The following is a 26,355-nucleotide window of genomic DNA, read 5'->3' on the forward strand; positions in this document are numbered from 1 at the left end:
TTAAAAAAAAAAAAATCAAGTAGAGAAACATTTCTGAAATATTTTGTTTAAAGGAAAATAGAGAAATAAAACATGAGGTGATTTTACTTTTTAATGGAATTATAGCTTCAAGAGTTCACACCAATACTGAGAATTATCATCTCAACTCTATTTTAAAGTGCCATTCCCTTGGTCCTGAATGTGTTTCCCCATGAAGTGGATATGAACCCTAAATGGTGGAATTTAGGGTTCCAATCCTAATTGTTCCTTATGACTTACTAAAAGTTTTCCACAGGCCTACACATTCTGTCTCCTGGAGTGCAGTTCAACTACTGATCCCTTCCAATATTAAGCCTGGGCCTGAGCTACCTCATGAATAAGGTTAAGACTTAGGTCAGAAGTTTAGAAACCAGAATGACCTTGCTAATGACCATCTCCCTGACTAGTCTCTGTCATGAAATCCAGATTCTCCTTCCTCGGCTCTTATGACATGCCAGTTTCTGTTCAACCTTTTCTCCCTAGGTGATTTTACCCAGTCCCATACCTTGTATGTAAAAGACTCTTCTCAAAGTACTTTATAGAGGTATTCAACTGCCTGCTAGACTTTCCATTGGAGTATCTTTCTTTTCAAACTCAGCCTCTGCAAATGTGAATTCAGGGATATCCTTTTCAAACCTTTTTTCTATTTCTCACTTCAGAATCATGTCATAAGCTTTTTAGTTACTTTGCCATAAATTCTTAGTTTCATCTCTGAATCTTCTCTCCCCTGTATTCCAAGTCTATTCAGTCATCAAATTACTTTAAATCTCATCACTAAGATGATGTCTCTAACAACTATCATCAATGCATCCAAGTTCAGGATCTCCTTACTCTATAGTAGTTATTGCTGCTGACCCTCAATTTGATCCTTTCTCACCTTTCGAGTATTATTTCCCAGTGGATTGCTCCCTCTTACTTCCATAGAACTCATCTTATTGTTTCAAAAAGCTTTGATTATTCCTTATTTAATTCAATTATCAAATACTTAAAAATCATCTATACTGCTCACAAAAATTAGGGAATATTTCAAAATGAATATGAAGTGATAAAATACCCAATTTTTGTAAGCAGTATATAATGTGCAGGGCTCTACCCAGGCATTGGTGATTCACAAGACATTCTGGATCCGATAATGAAAAGAAACAACTTCTTTAAGGCTTTTACAGTTTTGCATTAGAGATAAAGACAAAACATCATAATGTGATAACTTCTAAAACAAAAACACAAGGTAGAAATGGATACAAACATTAGCTTAGAAAAGCATCCAAACCACCCTGAGATAGTGGAAAATGCAAGCAGGGGAGGGTATAGACAGTGGTTAGAGTTTTGGAAGAGACATTTAAGTTGGAATTTTAAAGGACTGACCGTTGGTTACATGTTGGTATAGTGTGACGGCTAAAGGCAGCATCAAATCTTTGGACTCAAGCCAGCTTTCCAGGCTAGTTTCCTAAAGTATCCCTTCCCACTTTATCCTATGTTTGGTCAGATTAAAAATTATTCCTATAGAAATATCACATACATTTGTAGTCTTACAAGATTTTTCCAAAGTCAGAGCATTGAGGAAGCTACATGCTGGATGTCTACATAACACCATCACAGGAGGTAGCTCTACGCGTTTCTAAGCATCCTCCTCAATGTTCGTGTTGCTGAAAAAAGAATAATACTGTTTTAAAATTTTTGTTGTTGGTAAGTCTAATTTTTAAGTTTTGGGTTGTTTTTGTTTTTGTTTTTTTAATTTAAGTGAGAGGAGGGGAGATAGAAAGACAGACTTACCACATGTGCCCTGACTGGGATCCACCTGGTGACCCCCCCATCTTGGGCTGATGCTTTGCCCATCTGGAGCCATGCTCACAACCAAACTATTTTTAGCACCTGAGGTGGAGACTCCACTGAGCCATCATCAGCACCCAGGGCCAACAAGCTCAAATCAATCAAATCAGGGCTGTGGAAGGGGAAAAGAGAGAGAGAAAAAAAGATAGAAAAAGGAGGGGGAGGGGAGAAGAAGTAGATGGTTGCTTCTTCTGTGTGCCCTGACCAAAAATCTAACCCAGGACTTCCACGGAGCCAACTGGCCAGGGCCTATATTTTTTAAATCACAGTATCACAGATACAAACCAGTATGGATGTTTATTCAAGCTGGTATAACATAAGGACACTAGAAATAATTCTTTTTTATGAGACTAAGTCACCAATCTGCAATGCAATTAGGATCATTTGTTTCATTTTGCTTTCAATATTTATGGAATGCCTTTTCATTTTTATTTAATGTTGTCTGGGTTGATTCAAGGAGAAGAAAACACAGGCAGTAAAACCTCAGACATATCTTGTAGTGATATTTTCTAATACATCTCCGCAAGCAAGGGAAACAATAGAAAAAAATAAACAGATGAGACTACATCAAACTAAAAAGTTTTTGCACAGCAAAGAAAACCATCAACAAAACAAAAAGACAAGCTACTGAAAGAGAGAACATATTTGCCAATGATGCATCTAATAAAGGTTTAATATCCAAAATTTATTTTAAAAACAACACCAAAATAACAAACAATCTAATTTAAAAGTAGTCAGTGGACCTAGACAGACATTTCTCTAAAGAGGACACACAGATGGCCAATAGACATATGAAAAGATGCTCAACATCACTAATCACCTGAGAAATGCAAATTAAAGCCACAATGATATATTACCTCACACCTGTCAGAATGGCTATCATCAATAAATCAACAAACAACAAGAGTTGGGAAGAATGTAGAGAAAAGGGTACCCTTGTGCACTGTTGGTGGGAATGCAGATGCACGCCACTATAGAAAACAGTGTAAAGACTCCTCAAAAAATAAAAAATGGAACTACGTTATGACCCAGAAATTCCACTTCTGGAAATATATCCAAAACATTAATTCAAAAGAATATATGCACTCCTATGTTCACTATAGTGTTATCTACAATAGCCAACATCTGGAAGCAATCCAAGTGACCATCAATTGAAGAGTGGTTTAAAAAGCTGTGGTACAGCCTGACCAGGTGGTGGCGAAGTGGATAAAGCATCAGACTGGGATGTCAAGAACCCAGGTTCGAGACCCCAAGGTCGCCAGCTTAAGCATGGGTTCATCTGGTTTGAGCAAAAGCTCACCAGCTTGGACCCAAGGTCACTGGCTCAAACAAGGGGTTACTTGGTCTGCTGAAGGCCCGCAGTCAAGGCACATATGAAAAAGCAATCAATGAACAACTAAAGTGTCGCAATGTGCAACAAAAAACTGATGATTGATGCTTCTCATCTCTCTCTCTGTTCCTGTCTGTCTGTCCCTGTCTATCCCTCTCTCTGACTCTGTCTCTGTAAAAATAAAATAAATAAATAAAATAAAATAAAAAGCTGTGGTACTTATGTACAATGGAATATTACTCGGCCATAAAAAAGAATGAAACATTACCATTTGCAACAGCATGAATAGACCTCGAGGGATTATGCTAAGTGAAATAAGTCAGTCAGAGAAAGACAAATGCCATATGAATTCAAAATAAACAAAACAGAACAGACTCACAGACAGAGAAAAGAAATGTTTCCAAAGGGGGGGAGGAGGGGGACTGGGTGAAAGCTGTGAAGAGATTGAGAAGTACAGATGGATAGTTACCAAAAAGTTATGCAGATATAAAGTACACCATAGGGAATATAGTCAATAATACTGTAATAACTATGTATATTATAAAGTGTGTACTGAAACTATCAAGGGGAACCCTTTGTAAAGTTTATGACTGCAATACACCTGAAAATAATACAAGATAATATTGACTATAAACTGTAATTGAAAGAAAAATTTAAAAATAAAAAGAATAAGAAAGACAATGAGCTGTGTTTTAGATGAGCTGTGACTTTAGGAAAATACCTTTGAGTAGAAACCTGTATATGAGGAAGTGAGTCACTAGGGCTTGCAGTTGTCAGGAAGAAGAATGGCCCAACAGAGGAAAACATAAATGCAGAGGCCCCGAGATGGAGCCTGCTCAGCTTGCCTGAAGAACTACAAGGAAGCCAGAGTCAATAGAGTCCTCATATAAAGGGCTGAGTGGATGGAGGTAAAGGTGAAGAGACAGCCAGGGTCAGACCATGTAGACCTCTGAAGGCCACGTTCAGAATTTTGGATTGTGCTCTATGAAGCCAACCTGAGCCATGCTCAGGTTTTGAGCATGGAAGTGAGATATTCTAATTTACCTTTTAAATAATTTTTTTCCTCTGGATTTTGTTTACTGATTTTTAGAGAGAGGAGAGAGAGAGAGAAAGAGGGGGGAGAAGCAGGAAGCATCTACTTGTAGTAGTTGTTTCCTGTATGTGCCTTGACTGGGCAAGCCTAGGGTTTTGAACCAGCAACCTTAGCATTCCAGGTAAACGCTTTATCCACTGTGCCACCACAGGTCAGGCTAATTTACCTTTTAAATAAATCATTCTGACAGCTACAAAGAGAGCAAATATTGGTGGCAGGAGGGAGGTACAGGGCCCATGTTGGACTCTTTATCAGAAGGGCAAGGATGAAGGCAAAACTAATTCGAACACATTAGCACAACTACAGAGTATTTGGGCTCCACTTAAACCTTGTAAGAAATTCACTAAGTAAAACCACTGCACACTATTTCACTAGGCTGCTCACCCCAACAGCACGTTTGTATAAATTAGAAAATGCATGGCCCTCTGTGCATGGCACCCCCACCATGTCCCCCAACACTGACCATCCTGCACATGTTCTGTCCACCCTACATGGCTTCCTGCATTATGACAGCCCAAGAGAAAAAAGTGAGAAAAACACTTTTTCATTGGTGGTCATGGTTTTACCTAGATCATCCCTGGATATTTAAATTTTAGATTTCAAGAATATATCCACATATGGGTGTAAACCAAACTCATGAGATGTGTAAATTCATACAACCACATTCTTATTACAACTCTTCCAGAGAGCATACCCTCAGTCATTAGAATTAGGGCACATTTCATAATCAAGAGACTCAGGTAAGACACAGAGCCACTGAGCCATCTCCTCCTATCTGTCAATTTAATACATACTCAGGGATAACACCGTTTTTCTTTGTTTTTCTTATTTGTGAATAGTACTGAAGTGAAAATAACTCTTTAAAGTACATTCTGATGCAACTAGAGGCTCTCAAAGTGCAACCCTAAAAGTACAAACTTTTCCTTCTCACCAGCTGTTCAAAGGACAGGTTTTTGGGTCTAATCTAGAGTTAACACGGAGGCACTCTCAAGAACATCCAGGTCCTTCACCCAAGGTCACATGGCAGTGAGCTCCCCTGGGAAGAGAAGCTGTCCTGAGGACATATTTAGTCCAGGCAGATGAGGGACTTGCCAGGGGTACAGGACAGACCCAGCCACAGGCCAGAACACCCACCTGACTTTCATCTTTGAGGAGAGAGAGGTTTATCCCATCCCATAGAAACACACATACTGCTCAGTGCCGGTATCCTCACTCCCTTCAACATCTATTGGTAGTTTTTCTTCAGGGAGGTTTTCCCAAACCTGGGATGGGGGCTAACTGAGGACCCCGATCACTCTCAGGTGGCCTGAGCATCTCTCTGGGCAGCTTCAGACTCCAGTCACACTTTCTATTCTATTTAATCCAATGAATGCTCAGGTCACTCAGGGAGACTCCTTTATCAAGCGAAGGTTCAGAAAGTGTGTAAGGCAAAAGGGATTCTTTCTTCTCTTCCTCTGATCTTGCAGCCAGGTTCATCCTACACTTAACAGTGGGACTGATACCCTCTTCTCCCCTTACTCCCATTTGCACATGCTGGCCTCCACTCACACGTGCCCTTTCCTATGTTTGAACTATTTCTCCTCATCTTCAGACCCATCCTTCCTCAGCAAAGCCTTTGCCAATACCACTCCCTCCCGGTCTATTTTCAGCACTTTGTACCTTTCACATAAAGTGCTGGCCAGAATCTGTCATTCCACACCCTTTGTGCTCAGTTCATGAACAATAGTCTCCCCGCTCAATTATGAGCTCTACCAGTGCAGGACCTGCACCCTTCTCTCCCCAACTTCTAACACAGCCACCTCTCTCATTTCTCTAATTCTTTCTTTTTAATCATTTTTATTTTTTCAATTACAGTTGACATAAAATATTATATTGCTTTCAGGTATACACCCTAGTGATTAGACATTCTACAACTAAGTGATCATACAAATAAATCTCGTACCTATCTGACACCCCACAATTATTAGATTATTGACTATATTCCCTATGCTGTACTCTGAATCCCATGACTATTCTGTAACAACCAAGCTGTACTTCTTAATCCCTTCACCTTTTTCACCCATTTCCCTAATCCCCCATCCCATCTGGTAACCTTCAAAATGTTCTCTGTACCTGAGTCTGTTTCTCTTCTGCCTGTTCATTTACTTTTTTTTATTTAATTGTTAATAGATATGTTCAATCATTTTTTGTTCATATACTTTTATTCTTAAAGAACATCCTTTAACAATTCATGCAATACTGGTTTGGTGGTGATGGACTCCTTTAGCTTTTCTTGTTTGGGAAATTCTTTATTTGTCTTTTGATTCTAAATGATAGCTTTGCTGATATCTTGGTTGTAGGTCCTTGCTTTTCAACACTTTGACTATTTCCTGTCAATCCCTTCTGGCCTGCAAAGTTTCTGTTAAGAAATCAGCAAACAGCCTGACCAGGCAGTGGCACAGTGGATAGAGCGTGGGACTGGGATGTGGAGGACCCAGGTTCGAGACCCCGAGGTTACCAGCTTGAGTGCGGGCTCATCTGGTTTGAGCAAAGCTCACCAGCTTGGACTCAAGGTCAATGGCTTGAGCAAGTGGTTACTCGGTCTGCTGAAGGCCCACGGTCAAGGCACATATGAGAAAGCAATCAATGAACAACTAAGGTGTCACAACAAAAAACTGATGATTGATGCTTCTCATCTCTCTCTCTGTTCCTGTCTGTCTGTCCCTGTCTGTCCCTCTGACTCTCTCTCTGTCTCTGTAAAAAAGAAAAAGAAAAAGAAATCAGCTAACAGTATTATGGGAGCTCCATATAGACAACTGCTTTTCTCTTGCTGCCTTTAAGATTCTCTGTCTTCAACATTTTGCATTTTAATTATTACGTCTTGATGTGGATCTCTTTGGTTTCATCTTGTTGGAAACTGTGCCTGTATGGCTTGTATGTTTATTTCCTTCACTTGGTACATTTGATGTTGTCCCAGAGGCTCCTTACACTAACTTCATTTTTTTTTTTTTTTTTTTTTTTTTTTTTTTGCTGTTCTGATTGGGTGTTTTTGCTTTCTTATACTCCGAATTGCTGATCTGATTCTCAGCTTCATCTTCTCTATTGTTGATTCCCTGTAAATTATTATTTCAGTTAGTGTATCGTTCATTTCTGCCTGGTTCTCTTTATATGGTTTCCATGTCCTTTTTTATGCTGTTTGAGGTTCTCACTAAGTTCACTGAGCATCCTTAACCAATGTTTTGAACTCTGCATCTAGTAGATTGCTTGTGTCCATTTTGTTTAGTTCTTTTAGTGGAGCTTTGTTCTTTCATTTGGAACATGTTTCTTAGTCTCCTCCTTTGGTAACCTCCCTGTGTTTGTTTCTATGTGTTAGGAAGAGCTATTATCTCCTGGACTTGGTAGAATGGCCTTCTATAGTGGGTGTTCTGTAGGGTCCAGTGACACAACCTCTCTTATCACCCAAGGTGGACACTCCAGGTGCAACCCCCCTGTGGGCTGTGTACACCCTTCTCTTGTAGTTGAGCCTTGGTTGTTGTTGGCACATCAATGGGAAGGATTTACCCCCAGGCCCATCAGCTACAAGGACTGGCTGCAACCACTGACCTCTATGGAGAATCAGCTGTGCAGGGGCCCACGCCAAAGAGAAGGACTTATTCAGCGGGGCTCTGGTGCCTGCTGAGTCAGTTCCTTGAGTGTGTCGCTTGTGGAGGTGTTTGGGTACTGTTTCAAAATGATCTGAAGCTGTTTACCAATTGTGCTGGCTCTGGGACCTCCCAGTAGGTACCAACCAAGGTCACCCACAGCTTGTGTCCGCCTGGGGCCACTCAGCATGAGCTACAAAGCAATCTGAAGATGGCTGCTACTTGTGCTAGGCTTGGAGTTGCCAAGGTGAGGCCAAACTGTGAACCAAGGCTGGCTGCTGCTAGTGCCAGGCCTGTGCCACTTAGTGAGAGGTATGGAGCACACTGAGTTCAAATGCTGCTTGTTTGAAAGATTTTAGGAAAGTCTGAAGCATAAGCCAAGATAGGACATTTCTATGCATAAACCACTGAAAACAGCCTTGGGTGGGCCTGAAACTTAGGCGGAGTAGGACCTTCGGGAATCACCAGGACAGAGCAAACAGTGTGAGTCAGGTTAATGGAGTTCCAGATATGATGTCCAACTGCTGGCTCTACGAAAGGAGGGCTCATCAAAGGAACAATGGCCTCTGCCAGCATTTCTATCTAGGAGAAAGCTTTTCCCCCCAGCTCTCACTTGATGTCAGACAATTTAGTTTTTCTCCATATGTCCCTGGATCCTTTCAAGCTGCAGTCTCAGCACCAGAGTTTATAGGGAGTGAGTCCAAGTAAGGCCATATATGGGCCTTCTTAGAGGATCTGCCTGGGATTCCAGCAGCCTCTGTCTCAGACAGTTACAATCCCCTCTGGTTTTTACAGCCAGAAGTTATGAGGACTTCTCTTCCTGGCACTGAAACCCTGAGCTGGGGGTTCTGATGTGGGGCTGGACCCTTAACTGTTCAGGGGGACCTCTGCAACTGACAAATCCCTCTGAATTTTTATCTACCACATATGGGTATGGGGCCAGCCAGGTCTGTTTCTCTGCCCCTCCTACCAGTCTTAGTGTGGCTTCTTCTTTAATTCCCTAGTAGAAGGACTTCCACTCAGCTCAATTTCAGGTGGTTTCAAATGATAGTTGTTCTATAGTTTAGTCGTAATTTTGATGTGGTTGTGGGAGGAGGCAACTACCATGTTTATCTGAAAGGCCCGATTCTTCTATCCTAATCCAACTTGTAAATGTTAAGGTTACCTGGGATTCTGTCTTTTGCTGTTACCTTGCCTAGTCGGCTCAATGCTTCAAATGCCACCTTTGTACCACTGCTGACCTTCCTCGAGTTTCAATCCTGTATACAGTGTGTCCGTAAAGTCATGGTGCACTTTTGACCGGTCACGGAAAAGCAACAAAAGATGACAGAAATGTGAAATCTGCACCAAATAAAAGGAAAACTCCCAGTTTCAGACCTACTCAGTGTAGTTCGATGTGGGCTCACACACAGATTTTTTAGGGCTCCTTAAGTAGCTATCCCGTATAGCCTCTATAGACTCATCACTGACTGATGGCCTACCAGAATGGGGTTTCTCCACCAAACTGCTGATTTCCTTCAACTGCTTATCCCATCGAGTAATGTTATTCCTATGTGGTGGCACTTCGTTATAAATGTGCTGATATTCACGTTGCACTTTGGTCACGAATTTGAATTTAGCAAGCCACAGAACACACTGAACTTTCCTCTGTACCATCCACATCTCGACTGGCATGGCCGTGGACTGCTCTGCTGTATACACGGTGTTACGTCATCATCTGCGCATGCGCACATGCTGCCACATCAACCTACAGAAACTGGGAGGGTTTTCCTTTTATTTGGTGCAGACTTCACATTTCTATAGTCTTTTGTTGCTTTCCTGTGACCGGTCAAAAGTGCACCAGGACTTTACGGACACACTGTACTTTATACAACTGACCACTGGCAATCTCTACCAGAGTATTTCATTCACATCTCATTATGCAATAGTCTCCAGAATTTTCCCATATCTAGTTTTTCCTCACTTTAAATTTTTCCCCTTCTCAAAGTCTTCAACAAGTCGAAGAAGAAGCAGTATACACTAACACATTCTGTGAGGCCAACATAACCCTGATACCAACTGGCAGGGACAACACAAAATAAGAAGACTACAGACCAATATCTCTAATAAATACAGATGCAAAAATACTAGCAAATCAAATACAACAACACATTAAAAAATAATACATCACAATAAGTAGGATTCATTCCAGGAGCACAAGGAGGGTTCAACATACGTAAATCGATCGATGTAACACACAGCAACAAAACAAAGAACAAAAATCATATGATTCTATCAATAGATGAAGAAAAGGTATTTGATAAAATACAACATCCATTTACATTTAAAACATTCAATGAGATGGGTATAAAAAGAAAGTAATACTTCTTATAATACTCAACATAATAAAGCCCATATATGATAAACCATCAGCTAATATCATTTTAAATAGCAAAAACCTGAAGACTTTTTCTCTAAAATGAAGAACAAGACAAGGCTGCCCATTCTCTCCACTCTTATTCAACATAGAACTGGAAGTCTTAGCCAGAGCAATCAAGCAAGAGAAAGAAATAAAAGATATTCATATCAGAAAATAAGAAGTAAAGGTATTATTTTTTTGCTGAAGACATGATCCTGTATATAGAAAACCCCAAAGTCTCCAATATAGTAAAGTAGCAGGTTACAAAATCAATATACAAAACTCCTGGTTTCTGATACACCAACAACAACAAAACTTCAGAAAATAAACAAAAAAAAATTCCTTTTACAATTGCAACAACAACAACAAAATACCTACAAATAAACTTAACAAAGGATGTGAAGGACCTGAAAACTACAAAAATTATTGAAAAAAATTGAAAAAGACATAATGAAATGGAAAAATATTCCATGTTCATGGATTGGAAAAATCACCATAGTTAAAATGGCCATATTACCCAAAGCAATATACAAATTTAATGTAATCCCCATCAAAATCCCAATGTCATTTTTTAAAGAAATAGAACAAAAAATTACCAGGTTTGTATGGAATCATAAAAAATCCTGAATAGCCAAAGCAATCCTGACATAAAAGAATAAAGTCAAAGGTATCACACTACCTGACTTCAAATTATATTACAGAGCCACAATAATCAAAACAGCATGGTCCTAGCAAATAAACAGACATACAGACCAATAAAACAGAATTAAGAGCCCAGAAATAAAACCACACACGCACCCACACACACACACACTTACATACAATCTTTGACAAAGGAGCCAAAAACATGCCAATGGAGAAAAAAAAAGCCTCTTCAATAAATGGTGCTGGGAAAATCAGAAACCACATACAAAAGAATAAAACTTGACTATATCCTGCCCTATACAAAAAAACTTAATTCAAAAAAATTGATCTAAGACCTAAATATAAGATCTGAAACAATAAATTACATAGAAGAAAACATACTGTATTTCCCTATTTATAAGATGCTCCCATGTATAAGACGCATCTTAATTTGGGGGCCCAAATTTAAAAAAAAAAGTACTGCATAAAGTTATTGAACTCAAATTTTATTCATCATTAAATTTATACAACTCCTCATCACTGTCAAAACTCCCATCCATTAGCTTGTCCTCATCTGTGTCTGATGATGAATCACTCTTCAACAATAAGCGCAAAAAGAAGTGAGAAAAAGCAGAAACCACAAGTAAAAAAACCTACAACCACTGTATAAGATGCACCCAGTTTTTAGACCCCAAATTTTTTGAAAAAGGGTGTGTCTTACACATGGGGAAATACTGTAGGTACTAAACTTATGGACCTTGGCTATAGAGAACATTTTATGATTTTGAGCCCAAAGACAAGAGAAGTGAAGTCAAAAACAAATGAATGGGACTATATCACACTGAAAAGCTTCTGCACAGCAAAAGAACCAACAAAACAAAAATGCAGCCAACCAAATGGGAGATATTTGCAAACAGCTCTGATAAAGGTTAACATCCAAAATATATAAAGAACTCACAAAGCTCAGCAATAAATAATCAAACAATCCAATTTAAAAATGGGGAGAAGACCTGAATAGACACTTCTCCAAAGAAGACATACAAATGGCCAACAGATATATGAAAAGATACTCATCTGCACTAGCTATTAGAAAACTGTAAAGCAAAACTACAATGAGATACCTACCACCTGACACCTGTTAGATTGGCTATTATCAACGAGACACATAAGTGTTGGAGAGACTGTGGGAAAAAAAAAGGAACCCTCATTCACTGATGGTGAGAATGTAAACTGGTGCAGCTATTATGGAAGAAAATATGGTGGTTCCTCAAAAAATTAAGAATAGAACTACCATATGACCCAGCAATCCCTCTACTGGGTATCTACCCAAAACACTTGGAAACACTGATATGTAAAAACAGATGCACCTCATGGTAATCACAGCATTATTCACAGTGGCCAAGACATGGAAACAACCAAAGTGTCCCTTGATCAAGGATTAGGTAAAGAAGATGTGGTTCATATATACAATGGAATACTACTCAGCCATAAGAAATGATGACATGTTGCCATTTACAACAACATGGATGGATCTTGAGTGAAATAAATGAAGTAAGTAAATCAGAAAAAGTTAAGAACTGTACTGCTTACAAAAATTAGGGGATATTTCAAAATGACTATAAAGTGATAAAAGAAGCATTTGATTTTTTAATTAAACAAGAACATCAGAAAAGCAAATGACAAGTCAAAGAAAGTTGTTCAATTATGCAAGTAAGATACAAAACCAACTTTTATTTCATTGGTGAAAATGCACTATACAAAAAGCTGCAAGTACTGGAGTATCTGCATGTTCCCTGATCCCCTCATTTTTGTGAGCACTGTATATGATTTCACACATAGGCGGGATATAAAAATGAGACTCGTGGACATAGATAAAAGTGAGTGGTTACCAGGGGGAGGGGAGCAAAGCAGGACAAATATATGGTGCAGAAAATGATTTGACTTTGGGTGATGGGCACACAACACAATTAACAGTTCAAATGCTATAGAAATGTTTACCTGCAACTTAGGTACTCTTATTGATGTCATCCCATTAAATTTAATTTTATAAATATAATTTATAAAAAAGTTTCCCCTGCAATGCTTTCAAAGTGACCATTCTTTTTTTTTTTTTTTTTTACAGAGACAGTCAGAGAGAAGGATAGACAGGGACAGACAGACAGGAACGAAGAGAGATGAGAAGCATCAATCATCAGTTTTTCGTTGTGCGTCGCGACACCTTAGTTGTTCATTGATTGCTTTCTCATATGTGCCTTGACCGTTGGCCTTCAGCAGACCAAGTAACCCCTTGCTGGAGCCAGCAACCTTGGGCTCAAGCTGGTGAGCTTTGCTCAAACCAGATGAGCCCGCGCTCAAGCTGGTGACCTCGGGGTCTCGAACCTGGGTCCTTCCTCATCCCAGTCCGACGCTCTATCCACTGCACCACCGCCTGGTCAGGCGTGACCATTCTTTTTTAATGACCGTTCTTTTTTGTGTTTGTAAGTGAGAGAGAGACAGACAGACAGACAGGGACAGATAGACAGGGAGAGAGATGAGAAGCATCAACTCATAGTTGTGGCACTTTGGTTGTTCATTGATTGCTTTCTCATTATGTGCCTTGACAATGCACTTCAACAGAGCAAGAGACCCCTTGCTCAAGCCAGTGATCTTGGGCTTCAAGTCAGTGACCTTTGGTCTCAAGCCAGAGACCATGGGGTCATATGTATGATCCCATGTTCAGGCTGGCAACCCCATGCTCAAGCTGGCAACCCCATGCTCCAGCTGGTGAGCCCGCACTCAAGCCAATGAGCCTGCACTCAAGCCAGGGACCTCAGGGTTTCAAACCTGCATCCTCAGTGTCCCAAGCAACCCTCTATCCACTGTAAAACCTCCTGGTCAGGCCCATAGAGACCACTCTTAATAATTTCAAATTACTAAGAACTTCATGAAATATTCTCCATGTGAAAAATGAAAAGATTACATATAAAGCACCCTTTCATCTCACTCATTCTCAATCCCAATTCAAATATAAATGTTACCAGCTAAGCTGTGCCATTACCTTCTCTGTACTTACGTGCACGCTATACTTTCCACAAATACCCACGTAATCTTCTTTTAACATAAATAGTGACATATGTATCATAAAAATGCACCAGAACTTCCTGTAGCCCTGAACATGCCTTGGCAGGAGCTTTGTCCCCATCAGCTTCTCTTTCTGACTATATGCCACAAGTCAGGACAAACCACAGCATCAATTCAGCTGTGCCTTTAATGAAGGATGTTAAATTGTTTCAGATTCAGACCAACATTTCTAAAATATCAAGGACCATATAATTCTTCTGCTTAAAATCCTCTGCAGTCACTCATCAGACAGTTCACATCTCTAAGAACTATACCAAAGCACTGCATAATGGGGCCCCCGTCAAGTTTCCTAAAATCATTTCCTTTCTCCGTTTCTTCTTTCCCTAGACATACCCTGAGCCTCAGTAAGAATGAACTACTTGCAATTCTATAAATATACCATGTTCGCTGAATGAACACAAGAATGTTGCTCTCTTTTGAAACAAAAACAAGAAAAGAGATCCTGAGAAATTCATTTGTGAAGTGACTACCAGGGAAAAAGAGGAAGCTCATGTCTAGGGTCCTCAGTATCCCCTTCTCCACCTCTTCCTGAGGACTGAGAACTATGGAAAAACTTTCCTGATCACCACCTGCAAACCGCACCAGCCATCTGTTAACCAGACCTTTGCCTGCAGCTATTCCCAGAAACCTTAGCCCCCCACTCACCAAGAGAGGAGCCTTCTTCATCAACCATCCAGGGCTCTTCCCCTTGCTGCAACAGGGAGATCACTTCTGGTTTGGAAAATGGGGGTCCTGCTCATAGACAAAAAGAAAAAGAAAAAAAAAAGACTTGGGTGGTTTTATTTTTGACACAAAGAGGTATCTCAGATCTGAATGGAAAACTCAGTTGATGGTATGAAAAGCTTCTATGGGATGCTCAAGTTGTGCCCCCACAGAAGGAAAGGACTTTGTAGGATGCAACAATGTAATAATTAGTTGTACATTAGGGAAATAGCATAAACATGCAGCCTGATTAATAGGGTGCCACTGGCTTCCTATAGAAGATGGAATATGTTAAATGTATAGACCAGGGGTAGTCAACCTTTTTATACCTACCGCCCACTTTTGTATCTCTGTTAGTAGTAAAATTTTCTAACCACCCACCGGTTCCACAGTAATGGTGATTTATAAAGTAGGGAAGTAACTTTATAAAATTTATAAAGCAGAGTTACAGCAAGTTAAAGCATATAATAATAATTACTTACCAAGTACTTTATGTCGGATTTTTGCTAAGTTTGGCAGAATAAATCTTTATAAAACAACTTACTATAGTTAAATCTATCTTTTTATTTATACTTTGGTTGCTCCACCACCGCCCACCATGAGAGATGGAATGCCCACTAGTGGGCGGTAGGGACCAGGTTGACTACCACTGGTATAGACTGAATTAAAATTTGGAAATAGGTATCTACAGAAAGGATTGCACCAAGTAGCTTGTTTAAAATGAGAGAACACTGACTCCCTTTCAATGATAGCAGCAGTCAGCAAACTATGGGTCATAGGCAAAATCTAGGCCACTATCTATTTATGTATGGCCCTTAAACAAAGAATGGCTGGGGAAAACAAGAGTATGTTACAGAGACCATATATGGCCCACAAAGCCTAAAATACTTACTTACTACCTGACCCTTTAGAGAAAAAGTTTGCTGACCCCTAGAAAAGAGGTAGGAAGGGCAAGTGGCAGATAGAGAGTAACAAACCACAGAACAATTGTCGTAAAAAAAATAATGCCTGAACCATGAAGAAACTCTAATGTGCAACTATATAGAGGGGTAGGAATGATTATCAATACCACCCCTCCATTCCCCTACATGAGATAACTGCATGCTTCTAAGAGTGAATATGTTAAGAATTATTTACAGAGATCCCATAAGGACAATCTCACAGCAAAACTCAGCAAAAGTTTATTAGACAACCCACAGCTCTTATCCAGGAAAGCAGGTACTACGTTATCTCAATTTCTGAGTTGAAAAAGAGAATTGGCAAAGGCAAGTAGTAAGTCAATGAAGAGGGCTGAGGGATACTCTCTGCCGAGAGGTCAGCAACCACAGAACCATCATAATGGAAAAATGATGCCTCAGGTGGGAGGGTTTCTGATGTGTAACTGTGTAGACTGTGCCATCCATGGGGCAATTCAATACCTACCAAGGGAGAAGGTTTTGAATATTTATTTTTGGAGATCCAATTTGTACAATCCTAAGACAAAACTCAGCTGAAGTTTCTGATGACCTGTGGCATCCATCCAGGGAAGGGGTGCCCAGTTACTCCCACTTCTGAATTCTGTGTCTATAGGGAAAACTTCCTTACCCAGTGAGACCAGGTTATTGTAGTTTTCCAACATCACATCCTGGTACAAGTTTCTCTGAGAAGGACGCAGTTTTCTCCATTCATCCCTCGTAAAGAGCACAGCCACATCCTTGAATGTCACTGACATCTGTAAAGACAAGCCATCCCAGCTCACCCAGGACCACTATCACAGAGTGAAGACAGTGGCAGTATGGACACAGATGGCTACCATGAAATGCTTATTCAGAGATTTCCATAACCCACTCCTCAGGTTCAATTAATTTGCTAGAGTGGCTCACAGAATTCAGAGAAACAAGTCACTTACTAGATTACTGGTTTATTATAAAAGGATATAACTCTGGAACAGCCAATGAAGAGATGCAAGCTTTGCAGAAAGGGCAAAGAGCTTCCACACACTCTGGATGTGCCACTCTCCTCAAATCTCCACACGTTCATTCACCAACCAGAAAGCTCTGGGGACGCTGTCCTTTTCGGTGTTTATTGAGGCTTCCTTACGAAGGCATGATGGATTAAATCACGGGCCATTACACACCCATGACTGATTGAATCATTACACAGATGGGACCGATTCAACCTCCAGCCTGAGGCAGGTGGTGGGGGTGGATGGCTGAAAGTTCTAAACCTCTAGTTGGAGTTGGTTTCTCTGGCAATGAACCCTAATCCTCAGGGCCTTTACTAAAGTCACCTCTTTAAAATAAACTTGTGTCACTGAAAAGGGTGGTGACGAGTAACAAAACATTTCACCTTTATTGCTTTGAAGTTATCTCAGGTAAAAAAGAGAAAAAAAACCCAAATATTACTAATTACATAGGGAATTATAAGTTCTTTGGAAGCTATGTGCCAGAAACAGGAATGAAGAGCAAATATATATTTTATATTATAAATCACAGTATCATAGCTGCTCAGTGGTAGAGATGGAATTCCAACCCAGGAGATTGTCCAAGGTGCAATTCTTAACCACTCTGCAAAATGACCAGTCAATGCCTACCCCACAGGTTAAGAAATATCAATAAATGAGATAATCCACATAATGGAGATGGACAGTGGTGAGGGTTACACAATAGTGTGAATGTACTTAATGCCATTGAATCATACACTCAAAAAGGGCTTTGTAATGTATAGTTTGTCACAATAAAAGTTAAAATAAAATAAATACATACATATATAAATATACATAAATAAATAAAGGGGCATAAAAAATGATTCTGAAAGATGCATACCAAAGGGATGACAGTGGTTATCTCCAGATGTTGGGGTAAGAGTGATTTTCATTTCTTTTACATATATGTATTTTTTATTCTCTGAACTTTTAACATGAGCATGCAATACGTGTATAATAAGAAAAATAACTTACTGGCATAAGGGGGAATACAAAAAATGATCCTGCCCTAAAAAGAACTTATGACTCAACTGAAAGAGAAGAACATGACATAATTTGAACAACAAAAGACAAAGTGTAGCTGGACAGGATTGTACACCACCTCCCAGTTCAATTCTCATTTTAGAGATGAAGAACACAAAGTCCAGGGCAATCAAGACCCCAGGTCACATAATTTATTAGTGACAGAGGCAGGACAATAAAGTTCTCTTTTAACCCAGTACTCAGTATTTTCTCTCTCTGTTCATAAACATCCTGTCAGTGAGTTTCACACAGAGGTCCACACAGTACTGACATACAGGCAGCAGACAAGGTTAGGGAGAATGTCATACAGGATTCATACACACTCAAGGATGGGAAGCTTCTGGGCAAAAAAGCAACTCTGCTGTTAGAATGGAATGGCAAAGCCTTAGAAAAAAGCAGCCCACATATGCAACGGAAAGCCCTAGTCATAGCCTCAGAAGATCAAACATCACCAAATTTTGTCCGTCCAAAAGATTAACATCAACATCACAGTGCAGAAGAGCCTGGTAATATGTGGTTGGGTCTGTCCTGTGTTCTGAAAGATCACCAGAGCAATGGCTGGATAATAACAACCATGAATTTAGAGGCCACACACACTTGGTTTGAATTCAGGTTACTTGACTTCTCTGAGCCTCAGTTTCCTCACATGTCAAATGGGGATAATAACTGCTGCGCTGTTATGAGACTGAGAACAAAGGTAAAGACCTCAGGACATTCCCCAGCAACATAACCTGTTATTGTTAGATGAAGCTGAGTAAAGAAAGGACAAGTATTTATTTTCTGGGTCTTAGGGACATTGTAGGCCCTAACCAGTCAGCACAGTAGTAGAGCGTTAGCCCGGTGTGTGGTGTCCTGGGTTCGATTCCCAACCAGGGCACACAGGAGAAGCGCCCATCTGCTTCTCCACCCCTCCCTCTCTCATTTCTCTCTCTTCTCCTCCTGCAGCCAAGGCTCGATTGGAGCGAGTTGGACCCAGGAACTGAGGATGGCTCCATGGCCTCCACCTCAGGTGCTAAAAAGAGCTCAGCTGCTGAGCAATGGAGCAGTGCCCAGATGGGCAGAGCAACGTTCCCTAATGGGCTTGCTGGCTGGTATGGGTGCTTGCAAGAGTCTTTCTCTGTCTCCTCTCCTCTCACTGAATTAAAAAAAAAAAAAAAAATTGTATAGCAGTTTCTATCAACATTAATGGTATTATTAGAAAAACATTGGTCAGCTACCACAACAACATATTTTGCCAGGCCCTGATCTAAATACATTTCATGCACGAATTCACGTGAACCTCTCACCTAACCTATGAAGAAGGTATTTTTGTTATTCCCACTTTACAGATGAGGAAACTGAGGCACAGAGAGGTGAAGGTATTTGCCCAAGACCCATATATGGCAACAAAGGATACAGGTTCAAACCCAGACAACTGATTTAAAACCTCCACTTCCTAATCACTTTATACACTGCCTCTTCACTACCAATATCCATCCTCCCTACTGCTTTAAGAGGAGTTTTCTCTCTGCCCTCAGAGACAAGAGACTTCTCCAACTGTGTTCCCTCCAACATGGCTACCCTTTGTTCAAGCACTGACTCACCATATAGAGTCCCTCCCTCATTTCCATGAAAAAAAGATAAAAATAGCAGGTTAAGATCAGTTTTCAAGAGTGGTAGAAGTGTGGCCCTGGTCGGTTGGCTCAGCAGTAGAGCCTCAGCCTGACGTGTGGAAGTTCTGGGTTCAATTCCTGGCCAGAGCACACAGGAGAAACGCCCATCTGCTTCTCCAACCCTCCCCTTCTTGCATCTCTCTCTTTCTCTCTTCCCCTCCTGCAACCAAGGCTCCATAGGAGAAAAGTTGGCCCAGGCGCTGAGGATGGCTCGGTAGCCTCTGCCTCAGACACTAAAATGGCTCACATTGCAACAGAGCAATGTCCCAGATGGGCCGATCATCACCACCTGGTGGGTATGACGGGTGGATCCCCGGTCAGGCACATGCAGGAGTCTCTCTGCCTGCCTCTCCCCCGCTTCTCACTTCAGAAAAATAAAAATAAAAATTTTTTAAAAAGAGTGGTAGAAGCAAGGCACACGATTCTGAGTAAGAGGGAGAAAAACCTAAAAACACATATTGGAGAAGCCTGGGGAAGGTACCATGAGGATTCTGAGGTGTGGGGGGAAAAAAGGAAAGCATTCTTGCCAAGGGTAGGGAGAAAGATACAGGTGAACCAAGGCAAGGCCAGAAAGAAACTCTGCCAAGTGTGATACTTGTTCTATCCCTAAGTGATATAAGAAGTGTGACATCTTATTTGTCAAATTAGTAATCACATAGTGAACTGAGATTAATAAATAAATGAGTGTCTGTTCGGGAAAAAAAAGGGAAACACTAGACATGGATTGGGGGTGGGGGTTGGGGTGGGATTCTGTGGGGAAGCAACTACCACAGAATCCACCAAGGTGAACCAACTTTTCAAAGAGAAAACGACTTGAGCTCCAAAGCCTGTGTAAGACTACAATGGGTAGAGAACTCCAGTTCAAGGGAATACAGAAAAACAAAACAAAATTAAAACAAAACAAATAAAGAACAAAAAAAAGTCTATCTCTAAGACCTGAGGTACAATAAACTCACCTGGGACCTTGCTTCTCTCTGTTGAGTAGCCATGTCCTCTCTCCGGACTCTTCCCCTGAGGATGGGCAGAGTCTCCAGAAGGCAGATCTGAGGAAAGAAAAGGGAGAGAAGAGAGAGAAAAAGAGGGAAACCCCTTTCACTTTCCACCCTCAGACTCACCAGTTCCCAAATCCTTACACCATCTAATAGGGCGCTATGTGCCCTCAACGGGAGAAGTCATGAGGAGACAGGAGCAGACAGGACCAGAAGGGCTGGGCCATCCTGGTCCCGACCCAACCCTTCCAGTGGCTCAGAAAAAAAGGACCTAGAATCCCAGCAGCAGCAGCGAATCAGTAAGCCTCACCATGTGCCAGGCACCGCCCACACCATTTTGTCCCACAGCACTGCTGGCATTATTACCCCCATTTCACAGCTCGAGAAACCAAGGGCAGAGTGGGAGCACCTGCCGCAGCCCACAGAGCCACTGAGGGCGCCCCAAGATTCCCCTCGCGGGGCTCCAGCGCATCCCAACTCCTCTAACCTCACTGCGTGCACCGACAACTTTTCTCCACCCACACCTACCCTTCCTGTCAAGTTATCAATTTCCAGATTCTTAGAGAAAACTGCTTCGGATAGGGAAAATAGCAGCTCTCCTATGGCGGGGAGGTGGCTGCTATCTGAGAAGTAGGCACAGAACCAAAGACCTGGGTCAAGGTCCCCACTCGGCCATCGGGGGAAGCCAGAACGCACTCCTCGCGGAAAGCAGATCAGACGGCTGCCGCCAGGAGGGCGGGGATGGCAGTGAGGCGGGGACACCCCTTTCCTCACGCACTGACGGCCCGCAGCACTTGCAAAGGCCCGCGGGCCAGGGCCGGCGGCGCGCGGGGGGCGGGCCGGAGGAAGCAGGTGGCTGGGGCCTCAGGCCCACAGGGACGAAGTGCCCGACCTGCCGCGGCGTTCAGGTGCCCGTCAGCGGGGCGGCTCGTGGGGCGCAGGCGAACAGAGCCGGGGTGCTAGGCCCACGGCCAGTCCGCGCCCACAAAGGTCGGCTCGCGCCTCTCGGGCCTGTGCGCGCATCCGCCCGAGGCCGCGCTCCTCGCTCCGGCTGACCCTCCGCCGCTCACCTCGCCCAGGCCTTGAGGGTGTCGGGGCCGTGCTCCGCCGGCCGCACTCCGCAGGAGGGAGGCTCCGGAACTTCCCCGGCCGGACAGATCCCTCCGGTCCAGATAGGGCTCCGGCCGGGAAGCCGCTCACCCGGGCAGTAAACGCCTGGCGGCCCTAGCAGGTCCGCGAAAGGCGGGGCAGGGGGCGGGTAGGGGCTGCCGCTAATCGCTCTGGGAAATGAGGCCCATGACAGAACGTGAGGATTCTGGGAAGTGTAGTTCTCTGAGCTTTCTGCCAGGCAGGGGCACCCGCGAGCCTGTCACATCCCCAGACCCCATTCTGGACTTGACGCCGCCCTGAGTGTATTGCAGCGGCATGGGCTGCTGGTTCCTTCGTAAGAAACGGATGGTCTCGAGGGCGGGATCTTGTTGCTCTGTATCTACATAAATGATGGTAAGGCAAGTAGAAAACCGCGAAGACCAAACCAATTTCCCCTCCAGTCATTTAAGGGAAGTGAATGTGCCAAGCCTATTGTAGGCAGCTGGAAATATATCAGCGAACAAAAACAAAGGTCATCCATTGATCATTGCTCTCGAGGACTTTTTGGGGAGGTAGGGAGCAGACAGTGAGCCATGAACTTAATTATATAACCTTCTAAAAGATAAGTGTTAGGGGAAAAACGAAAGAATAGGATTGCAGGGATCTGGGACCCATTTGAGAGAGTCAGTAGGGGGGCCTCTGCAGCCCACCAGATGAGAAATGGGAGAAAAATTCCAGGCAATGCGGGAGGGGAGCGACAGTCCAGGCAGGAGAAGCCAACAGATAATCTAAAAAATTTTACTGAAAGAATAGATTTAAATGGTTGGTAATTTTTTTTAAGTAAAAGAAAAACACACTTGATGGGGTTAACATTTTGTTGAATATCTTTTAGCAGACCTTTGAACTACACATTGTGGCAAGGTACCAAAGAATGGAAAAATTAATATTAATATTTTAGGAGGAGGAGTCAGGTTTCTTGTCCTCTCCTTTCTGTAGAGAGTGAGGGAAGAGAAATGTAAAAGTTTCCTGACTTGCGGAGATATACTGAAACCCCCTTTTACTAGGAAGCTTAAAGGGCATTTTATAATTTGGGCTAAGCATACAGAAAGATTTTGTACTTGTGTGTGATCTGCACCAACTCAGGATGGACGACAGCATTGTATTATAAATAAAGAGATTTTGTGCTGAATTTTGAGTAGAAGTGGAGAGGAAAGTTGGACACACACACACACACACACACACACACCCGCACCTGTGAGGAAGAGGATAAACACCGGGGGGGGGGGGGGGGGGGGGGGGGGGGGGGGGATTAAGCGATTAAGCGAGCCCTTTTCCTCTCCTTTCTTTCCTTCTTTAATGGGCCATTCACAAACGCTTATCCCCTGGCGCCATGTAGGCTCCCCCTCCCATCCTGAAGGGTATAGTTGATGTATATGCCTCTAGACATGGGGTGGCAGATGAACACTAAATGATTTGGGAATGTCTTTTAATATGTAAAACATTTTTCGCTATTGTGTTACCTTATAAGTTTTAATATGTAGGAATATTTTCATAAATCCTATAGACGAATGTTATAAGCTTGCTAATGATTATGTCATTTTTCTCTCCTTCTTTACCCGTCAACCTGTGTGTGATCAAGGGTCTATAACCTACCTCAAGGCCGTATTCGAGACTGCACGACTTGGGTCAACTATTTCCCGTGTTAGTCATATGCATCCAGCATATTAATAAATCTCCTCCTTTTAATAAAACTCCTTAAAAATTCATTTGGAAGAAAAAAAAATAAATAAATAAATAAAAAATTCATTTGGACTTGGTGTCTTTACGTAAACCCAGTGGAACGGTAACTTTACAACAATATTAATCGCAGTAAATCACTACTGCTCTCCTTTTAACGAAATGGAACATTGCAAATAGCAATTGTAACTGTCTTGGTTTTTTTCTCCACACTTACGAATATGCTTTGATTCTGACCAGGTGATTGCACAGTGGGCCTCAGCCTGGGATGCTGCAGACCCAGGTTTGAAACCTGAGGTCGCTGGTTTGAGCATGGGCTCATCTGGCTGGGCTCACTAGCTTGAGTTGGGACGTTGCCAGCTTCAGGGTGGGATTATAGACATGACCCCATGGTCACTGGTGGGCTTGAGCCCAAAGGCCACTGACTTGAAGCTCAAGGTTGCCAGCTTGAGCGCAAGGTCACCGGCTTGAGCTGGAGCTTCCTGGTCAAGGCACATAATGAGAAGCAATCAATTAACAACTAAAGTGCTACAACTATGAGTTGATACTTCTCATCTTTCTCCCTGTCTGTCTGTCCCTTTCTCTCTCTCTCTCTCTTTCTCTCTCTCTCTCTCTCTTAAAAAATAATCAGGAGGGCTATCTCAGCTGCAGATGAGTAGTGAGGAGTCTCAGCCCCACACCAGGCCACCCCAGTGCCAGTATCTTTATGGCTTTTGGCTGTGAAAACCAATGGGGATTGTTTGTGAGTGAGACAGAGGACTCCTGTAGTCTCAAAAAGTTTCTTTTAAAGGGCCAGTGCATAGACTTACTTGGACTCACTGGATCTTAGCTCCAGTGCTAGAGCAGCAGCTTAACAGGCAAGTCAGAGATATATGGAGAAAAACTGAATTATTTGGCTTCAGATAAGGATGAAGGGCCAGCTTCCTCCAAGACAGAGTGCTGGCAGAGGCCATTGTTCCTTTAAGGAGCTTCCTCTCCAACGTACCCAAGACAGTAGTCATATCTGAGTTCTCATTCACCTAGCTAACACTGTTCACCCCACCCTGGTGATTCCCTAAGACACTGCCCTACCCAAATTTCATGCCCACCCAAGCCTTTCCAGTGCCTTTTCTATACAAATGGCCTATATTAGCTCATGCTGTGGACTTTCCTAAAATCTCTCAAAATTTTACAAACGCAAACAAACAGCATCTGGCCTTAAGATGACCCATACCTCTTGTAAAGTAGCCCCAGACCCTGCACTAGTGGTAGTTAGCCTTGGCTTGCATCATGGCCTCTTCTGGGAACCTACAAACCCAGCACAAATAGAAGCCATATGCAGATTGCTCATGCCAGATGTCCTAGGCCAGACACAGGTGGTAGCTTGTTGGAGGAAAGCCAAAGCACCAGTGACTTTCTGTTCCCATCATGAGGAAGTGAAGGTTGAGACCAAGCATACATGACTGAAGGCAGTCACATCCAGGGAAGGCTCAAGGACACGATGCTTGGCCCTGCTGGAGCTTTTTGCAGGGCAGGAATCAGATAGCAGATAGTGTGGCTATGTCTCAGAAAGGGCAAGAGAAATCTAATCAGTTTTGCAAAACTAAATAATAAAATTGTACACTATATTTTGCTTATTAGTTTCTCATGCATGATGTCATATTTCTGCTTAAGAAATTGGATAACTGATCTCTCTAATGCACTTCAATCCTAGAGAGATTGGAGTCCTCCACTTGCAGTATTGTTGCTGCCTCATTCCTTTGTGGCTCCTCTTCATGAGACCCTGAGTACCAACAACAAATGGCACCTGAACAGGGGACATGAGGAGAAAATAAGTCTTCAAGACTGCTTTTGGTTTTCAGTCCAAAGGAACCAGAGGGATTCCTGTGGACGGGTAAGTCCTTACTCTGGGATAGTGGAGCAATGGGGAATTCCCCATCAAGTGACTAGGAAGCCTATGCCTATTCACAGTCGCTTAAGAGATTGTTACATAGTTCCAAAGTCAAAGTTAAGAAAGAAACTACACGAACTATGGTATTTAGTTAGAAGGCATTGTTATTGTTTTACCTCCACAGGAAAAAATTTACTTAATTTACAACAGCGGAGATTAGTAATGAAGACTCTCCTGAGAGCTCATCAGAGTGGAGAAATCATTCCTTTACAAGGCTAGTCTGATGGTAGTGGGTTATCAGAACTTATTAACTTAGTTTGCTGCTCAGCTGGAATTGGGGTGGAGGAGAGGTCTCAGCATGGTCAACCTGAACTACCAGTTGCAGCATCTATAGAATTTGAGAAGGAGACTCAGGTATTAAGAAAGTTACAGCTTTTCCTGTTATGGTCTGATTTTCATTAATATTTTAGATACAATCCTCTCATTTGTTTCTTTCTTATTCTTTGCCTGGAAATTTAGACAGGGGACTCCTGATGGATCTGATTACAAAATCTCTAATTGGCTGCGAGATTTTTTCTCAGGGAAATTTTGATTAGTTTATCCATCTTTAGTTCCTCTCAAAAAATGCCCTGAGATCAGGCAGGCATCTTTCTAGTCTGCTTGTGCTCTGAAATCCCAGGTTTCTCTCTGGTTTGTCTGTTTTGTCTGATTCTTGTTTCTGTTTAGTTTTTGTTTCATGTTGTCTATAATGTGATTTGTAAGGCCTGAATTAAGTTCTTGCCTGCAACAATTGAAAATGCCAGCTCTTATATTGAAAAAATAGTTTCATCCCTAGATTTTTTGCTTAAAATTGGAACTTGTAAGGAGCACTCATTTAAATTGAATAGAATTTAGATCCTTAAGACTTGCTAATTTGGCCTGACTGGGCAGTGGCTCAGTGGATGGAGCATCGGGCTGGGATGTGGAGGACCCAGGTTCAAGACCTGAAGGTTGCCAGTGTGAGCACGGGCTCATTTGCTTTGAGCAAAGCTCTCCAGCTTAGACCCAAGGTTGCAGGCTTGAGCAAGAGGTTACTGGGTCTGCTGTAGCCCCACAGTCAAGGCACATTTGAGAAAGCAATAAACCAACAATTAAAGTGCCACAACGAAAAATTGATGCTTCCCATCTCTCTCCCTTCCTGTCTGTCTGTCCCTATCTGACTCTTTCTCTGTCAAAAAAAAAAAAAAAAAGACTTGCTAATTTGGTTAATGCATTGTAAGGTATATTTAAAGTTAGAAGTCAAATAGAAATTCAAGTA

At 42.1% G+C, this 26,355-nt stretch overlaps 1 protein-coding gene and 1 long non-coding RNA gene across 3 annotated transcripts in view; one reads left to right on the forward strand and one right to left on the reverse strand.

Moving 5' to 3' along the window:
- The window catches only part of ZNF354A (zinc finger protein 354A), a 34,818-nt gene extending 13,217 nt beyond the window's left edge, over nucleotides 1-21,601 (reverse strand). The window contains exons 1-4 of one of the 2 annotated variants that reach the window (XM_066272403.1): nucleotides 21,433-21,601; nucleotides 20,330-20,416; nucleotides 16,320-16,446; nucleotides 14,679-14,765 (exon numbers count right to left, since the gene is read on the reverse strand). In XM_066272403.1, coding sequence (XP_066128500.1) covers nucleotides 14,679-14,765; nucleotides 16,320-16,446; nucleotides 20,330-20,362 — 247 coding nt within the window. In that variant the 5' untranslated portion in view covers nucleotides 20,363-20,416; nucleotides 21,433-21,601. Of the gene's footprint in view, nucleotides 1-14,678; nucleotides 14,766-16,319; nucleotides 16,447-20,329; nucleotides 20,417-21,432 lie in introns of those variants that run through there. The other variant, XM_066272404.1, reaches the window with a different exon arrangement.
- A 128-nt stretch (nucleotides 21,602-21,729) lies between these two features.
- LOC136335053 (uncharacterized) lies at nucleotides 21,730-23,217 on the forward strand. The gene is made up of 2 exons (XR_010731256.1): nucleotides 21,730-21,865; nucleotides 23,091-23,217. It is a non-coding gene; the product is annotated as an uncharacterized lncRNA (long non-coding RNA).
- Nucleotides 23,218-26,355: the final 3,138 nt, after the last annotated feature.

Source organism: Saccopteryx bilineata, chromosome 4 (assembly GCF_036850765.1).
Source record: "Saccopteryx bilineata isolate mSacBil1 chromosome 4, mSacBil1_pri_phased_curated, whole genome shotgun sequence".
Lineage (NCBI taxonomy): Eukaryota > Metazoa > Chordata > Mammalia > Chiroptera > Emballonuridae > Saccopteryx > Saccopteryx bilineata.